The sequence below is a fragment of the Arabidopsis lyrata genome (genome assembly GCF_000004255.2).
Source record: "Arabidopsis lyrata subsp. lyrata unplaced genomic scaffold ARALYscaffold_7, whole genome shotgun sequence".
Classification (NCBI taxonomy): Eukaryota; Viridiplantae; Streptophyta; class Magnoliopsida; order Brassicales; family Brassicaceae; genus Arabidopsis; species Arabidopsis lyrata.
In genome coordinates, this window is record NW_003302549.1 from 14931735 (window position 1) to 14943432 (window position 11698).

The 11698-nt window shown below is 36.4% G+C and overlaps 2 protein-coding genes and 1 long non-coding RNA gene across 3 annotated transcripts in view; 2 read left to right on the plus strand and 1 right to left on the minus strand.

Moving 5' to 3' along the window:
- LOC9306447 (protein NEN4) overlaps positions 1-4154 on the plus strand; it is a 29832-nt gene extending 25678 nt beyond the window's left edge. Inside the window, exon 6 of the mRNA XM_021018441.1 lies at positions 4043-4154. Coding sequence (XP_020874100.1) covers positions 4043-4154 — 112 coding nt within the window. The remainder of the gene's footprint in view (positions 1-4042) is intronic.
- An 803-nt stretch (positions 4155-4957) lies between these two features.
- Positions 4958-5780, minus strand: LOC110226069. Its single transcript, XR_002330198.1, has 2 exons — positions 5352-5780; positions 4958-5216 (listed from the first exon to the last, which is right to left on the minus strand). It is a non-coding gene; the product is annotated as an uncharacterized LOC110226069 (long non-coding RNA).
- A 2898-nt stretch (positions 5781-8678) lies between these two features.
- On the plus strand, positions 8679-10481 carry LOC9306448 (ammonium transporter 1 member 1). The gene has a single exon (XM_002868306.2). The coding sequence runs from the start codon at positions 8736-8738 to the stop codon at positions 10239-10241; it is 1506 nt and encodes a 501-aa protein (XP_002868352.1). The 5' UTR covers positions 8679-8735; the 3' UTR covers positions 10242-10481.
- Positions 10482-11698: the final 1217 nt, after the last annotated feature.

Below are 11698 nucleotides of genomic sequence, written 5' to 3' on the forward strand. Positions count from 1 at the left end.
GGCACTCTGTTTGCTGTGGGTTTGACAATACTGTGCAATTTGCTTTGATCTCCAGTCATGTGTGCAGAACAACCATTGTCGAAATACCATACGGTGTCTCCATTGGTTTGTGTAGGTTCTTCAGTTAAGAATGCCATGTTGCAGTACAAGTCGTGTTTCTTGATTCGTTTGTTTGTCGTTCCTATAGAACCTCTTCTGTTGTATAACCTGCTTGACTCGACTAAGAAATCGATAACAGCTAGCTTTGAAGTGACCAGGCTTGCCACAGTACCAACATCCAGTTGCACGGCTTTTCGAGTACGTGAACTCAGGTCTTTGTTTGGCCATTTCCCCCTTAACATCGTACAGACGTCTGTTCTGTTGACTAGGTTGTCTTCCACCTTGACTGGTACCAACATGATTATTCAGTCCCAAGTTGACATTACTTGTTCCACCAGCCATCAGTACTTCTTCTAGGTCTTTAATTCCTTTGTTCAACATCATGATCTGTTTTAGCTGATCTTCCACCTGCCTTGTAAGCTCTGAAGACTTTGACTTTTCATCAGCCAAATCTTGTTCTAGGACAGTAACCTGTTTTGTCAGTTTAGCATTTTCAGACACGAGTATCTGATTTTCTTCCTTCTTGGACAACGCATCTTCCACTAAGATCATCAGTTATTCCTCCAAAGATAAATCATCATCATCCTCCTCTGACTCAGCTCCATGATCTTCTTCGATGATTCCAATGTGTGCTACAAGATTATTTAGCACGTCTGTGTCATCACTTTCTTCCTTAGTGTTACTTTCGCTCCAAGTGATGTACGGTTTTTGATTTGTTTTTGATTTCACAAAACAATCAGATCTTAAGTGACCAAGGCCCTTGCACTCAACACATCTCAGCTTGTTCCTCAGTTTTAAGTTTGGACACTTAACCTTGAAATGCCCAAAACCATCACACTCCTTGCACTGCTTGTCTGCTTTCCCATTATCCTTCTTAGCATGAACCTTGGCAAATGTCAAGAATTCTTTCTGCAATTCTCTTCCCAGCTTTCTGTAAGACTTCTTGACCAGTAAACCCAGATTCTCCTCACTGATATTCATCAGAAATTCAGAAATATACAGTGCAGAAGGCTTACCAACTTTGTCTTTCTTCTTCATCTGTAGCTCATAGGTCCGCATCTTCCCAGCCACTTGATCAAGCTTTTTTACCAGCTTTTTGTCCTTGTAGCATTCCCCAAGAACTACCGCTTCCTGAGTCATAGTACTAAGCTTACTACTGAAATCATTAATCGACTCATTATCCCTCATGAACAGATTCTCAAATTACGATGCAAGAGTATCAAGACGAGTCCTCTTCACATTACTAGTTCCTTTAAATGTGACTTGAAGAATATCCCAAGCTTCTTTTGCCGATGTACACCCTTGCACCTTTGTAAACAGGTTTACAGGCAATGAGTCGAAGATCGCTGATAAGGCCTGTGTGTTAGATCTTGTTGTTGCCTTCTCTTTAGCCGTCCAGTTCCGTTTTGGTTTCAAAACAGTAGCTCCTTCGCCATCCACCATAGTTGGTGGCTTCCATCCATCTTCCACCGCAATCCAAGCATCCAAGCTGATACTCTGTATTGACTGCGTTATGAACACCTTCCAGAAACCATAGTGCTCTGCATCAAGCATCAGCGGCTTGATTACCGCAACGTACTGCTGTGCTCGCTCCATACCCTATCCCACGATCTCACATGTTCAAAAGATAAACAGATCTTTTATCAGGCGACTGCTCTGATACCAATTGTAAATGGTATAGAGGTACACAGTACGCTGATTACGCTTGGAACGCGCCAAGCAAACACTTTTCTATTTATTCTTTGGATACAAGTTTCTTTACAACAAGACCAACTTTATCCCGGCTATTACTCAACCTATTCTACCCGAATACAATTGACCCCGACAAGAATAAATCTCTAAGCTAATTCTCTCTGCACTCTGTAACCCTACCGTTAAGATCAGAGAGAACCCCACTCACCCTTCTAAGCTCTTTTTGCGGCTTCGAAGTTTTCACACGTATAAAGATATTCCAGAGTGCTAACCTATTTCGTGGCTAACTCTAGACTACTTATACAAAGACCCAAAAAACCCTAGCAGGCGAATCTCCGAGTATCACGGTTCTGGGAATCTCTTGCTCGCCAAGTCTTTCCCGTCCTTATTTGTCGTGGAGGATATCTACCATATCTCAACGCCCAGATCTTCTGTTATGGGAATAGCTTGCTCGTCAAGTTCTTCCCTTCCTTAGTTGTCGAGGAGGATATTCTCCATATCTCCACGCCCAACCTCCTGTGCCAAGTCAGTAGACTTGTCACACCATCCGCTCATGTTCTGCCACGTCAGCTCCTGCTTCCATGTCAGTAACATGATGCCTGATGTGTTCACATCCACTCCTTTACTGCCATGTCAGCTCCTGCTTCCATGTCAGTACCTCAGGCTGATGTGATCTGATGCAGCTTCCTGATCCAGACAGCGAGCTGTTCTCTGCACAACGTGCTGATCCAGAATCTCCATCTTCAAAAATATATATCACAAGAAAATACTACAAACCAAAACAAATATAATATATACAAGACTTTCGAAACTAAAAACTTGCAAAAAAATCTAAAACGGAGGTGGTTTAACATTTATTCAAATCAACAAATAGGGATCTATTTTTCTCATAACGAAGTTCCATTTAAAAATATATATTTGGTGCTCTTTCACAAACAAAAACAAAAACTCACCTAAATGAAACTGGTGGCTACACCTAAGCGTAACAAGAGTTCGTGCATCAGCCTCGTTAGCCAAAGGCTCGAGGCAAACCACACAATCATCATCACCAACTGGTTCAACGACTTGGTTGATTTCATTCACATCACTCTCTGAACCCATAGCGATTGTAGAATCTTTTTAAAAGAAAAACCAAAACTCAAACTCTCTAACGAACGAAAAAAAAATGGTCCTCACTAAGAAATAACAAAAAACATTGGATGAAACTCAACAATGGAAGAGTCCAGTTTATATAGATGCGGGACAAGCACTGGTTGATGCACTCCCAAAGATTTTACTTTCGATTTTTATCTTATCCACACTTTCTAACCACCTCTAAATAAAATTTCACAAAGTTTATGTTATCTCTTAAATATTTTGATTTGTGGCTAGTAAGAGAGTTAATTCTCATGCTTTGAGTCTCTTATAAACTTCACAATCACCTCTTGTGTTCTATCCCATATTTTAAGTTGTTACATAAACTAGCTAAATAATTTGACCTTTTTATAAATTTACAGTGAATTAGTTACCAATCTTATATACCTAACAAATTTCAATAGGTAACGGATTTTAAAAAAATTATGCGGGTAAGTTATATGTATCTAACGACTATTTTCGGTTAATTATATCTAACGTCTATCATACGCTATATATAACATATGTTATATTCAAAATTGTTTATAATAAAGGGGTATTTGCAAAAATACCCCTTCAACCATACATTAATCAAAAATACCCCTTTCATATGTCCATTTTTAAAAATACCCCTAATAAGACTGCAAAAGGACAAAACTGCCCTTAATGATCATATGTTCGTGAAGGACCTGGAGTGGTGTCGATCGACACCAAGGGGTGGTATCGATCGACACAGGTCCGTCAGAGCGTCGCAGATTTTGTTAGTGTCGACCGATACCAGGTGTTGGTATCGATCGATACTAAGGAATTGCGGAGCCAGTTTGGCATGTAAAAACCATATAAAAACCATATAAATACCATGTAAAAGCCTTATAAAAACCTAATAAAAACATTAGTAAAGGTATTAAACCTTGTAAAAACCATATAAAAACCATATAAAACCATATAAATATATAATACCTTGTAAAAACCATATAAAAACCATATAAATACCATGTAAAAGCCTTATAAAAACCTAATAAAAACATTAGTAAAGGTATTAAACCTTGTAAAAACCATATAAAACCATATAAATATATAATACCTTGTAAAAACCATATAAACCTTGTAAAAACCATATAACGTGTTGTTCGTGAAGGACCTGGAGTGGTGTCGATCGACACCAAGGTGGTGGTATCGATCGACACAAAGTGGTGGTATTGATCGACACAGGTCGCATGATTTTGTTAGTGTCGACCGATACCAGGTAGTCACATTATATGTTTGGTTCTTTCGTGAGACACATTATTCTTAGACAGAGGTAGTCAGCTAGAGTACTTTGAGAGTCCACTTAGAATCTTTACACAATCATCACACAAACCTTAGTTAGAGCCATATACTTAGATTCAATAGTTGAGAAGGCTACCAACGGTTACTAGAATGTGAAACCTTTATTTTCCTTAGAAAAATGCCAAAGATTAATTCAAAATCTTAGCTGTGATTATGTAAGCAGATTTTGTCTATATAATGCGAGACAGAAAATTTCCATTTGAGTGATAAAAACAATTTGTTGATTGAGTGCATTAATTTAAATTGCTGGCAAAAAGTTCAATGTGATTACATATCTCATCCCCTTATTATTAAAAGGGAAGTACAAATTGAAAAATAGTCTAATTTGGCCTCAATTTCAATTTCAATTTTAGATTTTGTACATTGTTGATCAAAATCGTCAAGGGTAATTTGGTCATTAAATCTTATTAAACGATTAGGGGATCAGCGTGTTTCTAATCGGGTGGTTAGTGGATCAAATATTACCTAATACATAAAACGAATCACTAATCGGGTTTAACAGCTTCAAAAAACAATTATTCGATCCTAACCATTCAACATATATGGTATATAATTAAAGGCATATTCGAATTAAATTATAAGATATTCTCTATACCTCCCTAATTGCTAACTAAATTTCTTAAATATTTGATCTAATATAATCTTAACCATAAACTACAACACAATATCTTTATTTTTCCTAAAATCGTGTATCATTCATTTGATGTCAATCAAAAAGATATGATAGTTAATGTATCCAATATTTTGTGCTTTCTCTCCAAGATTTTCTAAACTTTTAAAGCCAAAAACCCTAACATTCTACTTCACTATAAATATCAAACGTCTTTCTTATTTCTTGCAAGCACATTGCAGACAAAATATTGCAGACAGGTGATCGGCAAAGAAAAGAAAAGAGGCTGAGAATCGATTAAGGAAAATTGATTCAAGAGGAGATGAAGAAGAGCAAAAGGGAGATGGGATACAGAGATTGTGCACAAACTCATCTGCAGGAACAAGAAAGTCAAGGCTCAGTTAAGATCAAGCATAATCAGAGCAAAATAAAAATCGGAAAGTGACGATTCCGAAGCAAATTGAAAATCTTGTGAAGAATGAAGCGTTGAGGGAGAAAGCGAACTCACCAGTGAGTTGTGCCAATTTCGTGAAAGGGATTTGCATAGTGAGGAGGCGAATCACCAGAAGAAGAACAAAGAGCAAGGGAATCAAATCCCTAAATCAAAATTTGGGGATAAAGCAAATGAATCAAGAGGGAGTGTTGGATGTTGATTCATAACTTAATCCTACATAAGAGAAAAGACAAAGAGAAGTGTGAGAAGATGAAGATGATGATGAAAGGAGAAGAATCGTATGAAGCATAAGGTGAAGAGAAGAACAAGTGTTTTGTCGTAGAAGGAGGAGGAAGAAGAAGAAAGAAGAAAAGGCCATTGGGCCATATAAGTAATTAGGGCCCATATGTGTTAATGGGTTTCGTTTATTAAGAAGAGTATTAGGTTATATGGTTGTAAGATAGAGAGGAAGCGATCTACCCCAAAGAGATCTAAACATTCTCTTCTCTCTACTTAACAAAAATCAAAATGTTTTTGATTCAGTTAACTGTAAAAAACATATAAACACTTTTATAAAATTATAAAGTATACATTATTTAATATATAATATGAAAACCAAATAAAATCGATACCCGCGATGTACCGTGGGTTGAATAAAAAACTTAATAAATATATTAGAAATTTGATATATCCATAATCAAAAAGGTTATACGATATTAAATTTTGATACAGATATATAAAATATATAAAATAATACACATGTTTAACCACATTAAAACCCCTTCTCCTAATTAAAATTTAACAACAAACAAAACAAAAAAAACATATTTTATAAATTGTGTATATAGAACATTATCAAATACTTAATAGGAAAACTGCATAAAACCGATGTCCGCGGTGAACCGCGGGTTGAATCCTAGTTATAGTTAAAACCCATTACACAATATAGTTGAACCCAATAAGGTGAAGAAGCCTATGACTAGTAGTATTAGCCCATTCCTTAGGAGGATATGAAATGATTATAATCAGTAATCACCCAAAAAAAAAAAAAAAGTTACATAATATCAATTGTCGATTTTAGGTTTTCAGACCAAAAGTCTCAGATGCTATTCTTGATGATGACTTCTATATAAGCAATAATTTCAAAACAGAAAACAGCTTATTTTGGAAGCAAAAAGATTCGAAGGGATGTTGACTTTATTTTTTATTTGTCAATTAAAAAGAGAAATGTAACTTCTAGTTTCATTATTTCATATAAGATAATATTCCCTCTTACGTAAGGATTGTGAGGTCAACATCTCTTAAGTTGATTTTATTGGCTACAACATCCCTCTGTCGTATTTTATAATGTCATCAGTTATTCTTTCTTTCATTTTTCATTTTAGTCGTCTTCTTTTTTCGCTAGAATATATATATATCGAAGTTTTAAAACCTCAGTCACACTCAACCACGAGTATATGGCGTGTCATCGTAATAATTAAGCTTATGGCTCGAACCACATAAAATAAAGATTAAATATAATAATGCATATAGTTATTTAAGCTAAGTAAATAGATTGTTTTCGGGTTTTTCTAGTAGAACTAAGTGAAATTAAACAACAATGATCAAAAAAGACAAATCAAAGCATAAGAAAGCCATATGAAAAGGACTAAAAAGATTCAAATGTAAATAAGGTAAGAAATGGGATTATAAAGAAAACGATTTAAGCAATAATAAAAAAAAACGAGCCATCGAGTAATAAGTTTTCGTGTGAACACTCAAAATATTAAAAAGAATATTTGAGCTGGTCCCACTATGCACGATTATCATCTTTTCACGGTTAGTGGTGGAATAGTCCAAACCCGAAGATGCAGATTCTCTAGTCAATATTTGCTTACTAACTTTTTTTTTTTTGGTCATCTGGTAGTATATATATCAAAAGTGGAAACCTGTTACAAACCAACATTCTCTACTACAACTTCATATAACAGAACTTTAGAACCACTTAACCTTACTCTAGCCACTTTAATGAATAAAGGGCTTATACAAAAAAAATGACTGCACTAATTGAGTCACAAGGGTAAAACAAATCAGTCAAATAGATGCTTGAACTCTTTCTTCTTCAAACAGTCCACTGAGCCATCTTGGATATCCTAAGGCTACATAAGATTGAAGTCTCATATCATTGGTGACACTTTGAGAGATTAGATTAGCACCTCTATTTGAAAGATTTGTCTCCCTTACCACTTTCCACTTCAAAAAATGTCTTACCCTCTCAAGAATTTCAGAGGAATGATATCTAAGAGATGGCCACGCCTTTGGCCTATTCACCGCACCAACCAGATCCGTAGATTGAAGAGCAAAGACCACATTGTCTATTTTGTGACTCTTCATACTTTCGATTGCCCAAAACAAAACCATCAGTTGTGCTTCAATATTCTTATAAGTAGTGGTTGGGTTAAATGCACTACGACGTATCCTATAGGCTATAACTATAAGTCAAGAAAGCTTGTGTGTGGTTGGAGTTATATGCACCGGTTCAACGTTATCGAGATCCGTACTCAAAATTAAAAAGTTTGAATGTTATAAACTTATAAACGAAAGAAATAGGAGAAGTTCAATAGTAACATCAAACATAAATATTAATCAACAAAACTAAATTAGAAAAAATAAGTCTAAATTTCATCTTATTAATATTATACGTAAAAAAAAAAATCAGTACTAAATTTTATTTTATTTTAATTTTTCAAGTGATTTATAAAATTTTGAACCCTAATCTTTGGTTTGTGTTGCTTATGCTCTGGGTTCGCCATGGATGGAAATGCAACTACAACGCATATAAACTACAGAGCAATAATATTATGATCAATTTAATTCAAAATATTTAAGATATACCACCAACAACTTGATCGATATATCATTGATTTATATTACTATTTTATATTAGTGAGTTCGATATATTTGAAATGCAAAATTCTTTTTATCAAAGTACGAAATTTATAACTTAAATATCTTTTAGAAGAGACATATTTATATACTTAAATCTAAGACTTTTTGCAAACAAAAATAATATCTGGTCAAATAAACTTTTACTATGTTCATAAGAGATGAGAAATATCAACTTCAAAACAAATAAACTACAAAATCCAAACAGTTACATTTACATATATATATTTTCTATTTTTATTTTTATGTTATTATTTGGATGTGATAGAATATTTTTTTCCGAACACACAGATCTTATCTTCACCGATTTATTAGATGAATACTATTTACATTCTTTTTCCTGATTCACATGTAACAAACAAAACTCAAAGACTTTGGCAATTTGCGTTATACAATACGAAATTTCGTCACGCTGTAATTTGAAAAGTCAACCCTAGCCTAGGCCCCTTTAGCTCTCCTCCTTTTATATAAACAGAGAACAACACACTTTCTTTCTCAGCCTCTCTGTTTCTTCTTCTTCTCTAATCTCTCAACATGTCTTGCAACGCGACCGATCTCTCGGTCTTGTTAGGTCCTAATGCCACGGAGGCTGCCAACTACATCTGTGGCCAGCTAAGCGTCGTCGACAGCAAGTTCATCGACGCCGCTTTCGCCATAGACACCACTTACCTCCTCTTCTCCGCTTACCTTGTCTTCTCTATGCAGCTTGGCTTCGCTATGCTCTGTGCCGGTTCCGTAAGAGCTAAGAATACGATGAACATCATGCTTACCAACGTTCTTGATGCTGCGGCCGGAGGTCTCTTTTACTATCTATTTGGCTATGCTTTTGCCTTTGGATCTCCGTCCAATGGTTTCATTGGTAAACACTACTTTGGTCTCAAAGATATCCCCACGGCCACTGCTGATTATTCCAATTTTCTCTACCAATGGGCCTTTGCTATAGCCGCGGCTGGAATCACTAGTGGTTCGATCGCTGAACGGACTCAGTTCGTGGCTTACCTAATCTATTCCTCTTTCTTAACCGGGTTTGTTTACCCGGTCGTGTCTCACTGGTTCTGGTCGGTTGATGGATGGGCCAGTCCGTTCCGGACCGATGGAGATTTGCTTTTCAGAACCGGAGCGATCGATTTCGCTGGCTCCGGTGTTGTTCATATGGTCGGAGGTATCGCTGGACTCTGGGGAGCGTTCATTGAAGGACCACGACTCGGCCGGTTCGATAACGGTGGCCGTGCCATCGCTCTTCGTGGCCACTCGGCGTCACTTGTTGTCCTTGGAACATTCCTCCTTTGGTTTGGATGGTACGGATTCAACCCCGGTTCTTTCAACAAAATCCTAGTCACATACCAAACAGGAACGTATCAAGGCCAGTGGAGCGCGGTCGGACGGACGGCCGTCACTACCACCTTAGCCGGCTGCACCGCGGCGCTCACGACTCTCTTCGGAAAACGTCTTCTCTCTGGCCATTGGAACGTCACCGATGTATGTAACGGTCTCCTCGGAGGGTTTGCAGCCATTACCGGGGGCTGCTCAGTCGTAGAGCCATGGGCGGCAATCATCTGCGGGTTCGTGGCGGCCCTAGTCCTCCTCGGTTGCAACAAGCTCGCGGAGAAGCTTAAATACGACGACCCACTTGAGGCAGCACAACTACACGGCGGTTGCGGCGCGTGGGGACTAATATTCACAGCCCTTTTCGCTCAAGAAAAGTACTTGAACCAGATTTACGGCAACAGACCCGGAAGGCCACACGGTTTGTTTATGGGCGGTGGAGGAAAACTACTTGGAGCTCAGCTGATTCAGATCATTGTGATCACGGGTTGGGTAAGTGCGACCATGGGGACACTTTTCTTCATCCTCAAGAAAATGAAATTGTTGCGAATATCGGCGGAGGATGAGATGGCCGGTATGGATATGACCCGGCACGGTGGTTTTGCTTATATGTACTTTGATGATGATGAGTCTCACAAAGCAATTCAACTTAGGAGAGTTGAGCCACGGTCTCCTTCTCCTTCTGGTGCTAATACTACTCCAACTCCGGTTTGATTTGGATTTTTACTTTTATGTTTATTGTCTAGAGTATTATTATTAAACGATGGTTTGGGATAATTGAATATTGTTTTGGATATTTTTTACATTTCAGTAATGTTTTTTAGATGTACAGTTTCGTGGGGGTTGTGATGATTAATATCTATGTGGTCATTTGTGTTTTTTTGAAGTTTTGATAACGCTTTTTCTCAAAATGTGTAATCCGCATTATAAAGTCCAAAAATTAGGAATGTGAAAGCATGGACTAAGTAAAAACCTGACCGTTTTTTAGTTTGGACTTTTTGATAATAGCTTATACTTATTGCTTTGAATAATCTAAAAAAGTCTAAAACCAACCTAGCATTGACGCAATAGGTAAATAAATCGAAGTATCGCTTTCTAGAAACACTAAACATACTGTATTTGATAAAACGAAGTTGGACCATTTACTCAAGCATAATAATCAGAAATGACAATCTTTCATGTCTGATGCAAATAATTATTTATTAATGGAAAGAATTTCTATGTCTTACATCACTAACTAGACTTTTAGATGCTTGCAAGTTTGAAGTTTCAGCAGAAGTAGGTGTTTTTACAAACTTTTTTTTCTTTATTTTGATAAAGTATTTGTTTACTTGTCACAAACGTTCAACAACCGAGTCACGAATCTCAAATTTCATTTGTCCACCACATGCAATAATGTTTTTATTATATTAATGTTTTCTAACTCAACGAATTTGGAGGTTCGTCCGTACCTTGTTGCCGCAACTAAAGATTCGGAGTATCTAATTAGTATATTAACAAATGGATTCACAAAAAGATATCGCAAGACTCGGAAGTCGGAAATCGTGATAATGTTGTCGATACCATAAAATGGCAACTTCGTACATATGTGGAAAATGTAAGGGTAATTGAGTCTTTTGGATAATAGATGGAAGCATGACATGAGGCATCTCCTACAAGTTGGAAAGATGATATTTTGTCTTTAGCTCCAAATTAAAAATTTGTATTTCTAAATATGAAAAGGTTAAGAAGCCAATCAATTATCTTTGTTTGTATTTTTTGTATTTGAAGTTTTAAGTTTAAAGGAAGTTAATGGCCTAGCACTTTAATGAATACACACTAAATGATAAAGTTGACCAGATGGCTCCGGTACTTGGAAACAAATTGCATAGAAATTTCACATTATTAGGTACATACATTTCAACATTTTGAAGAATATATTTGACTGTTTTGAATTTGGATATTTTTCAGTGGACCTGATATTTGTGATTTCTACTCGGTTATTTATTGCTTTCCTAACAATTTGAAATTTAGTGTGTGGATCTTACTAATAGTAGTAGGTTCTATTCTTAATGAATATACTCCAAACATTTGAACGTTAGTATCATTCAAAAGGTTAATTAAGAAATAATAGTATTATGTATGTGTAAGTGTTTCAATTCATTTAGTAGTTTTTTTATTTTTTGAAGTAA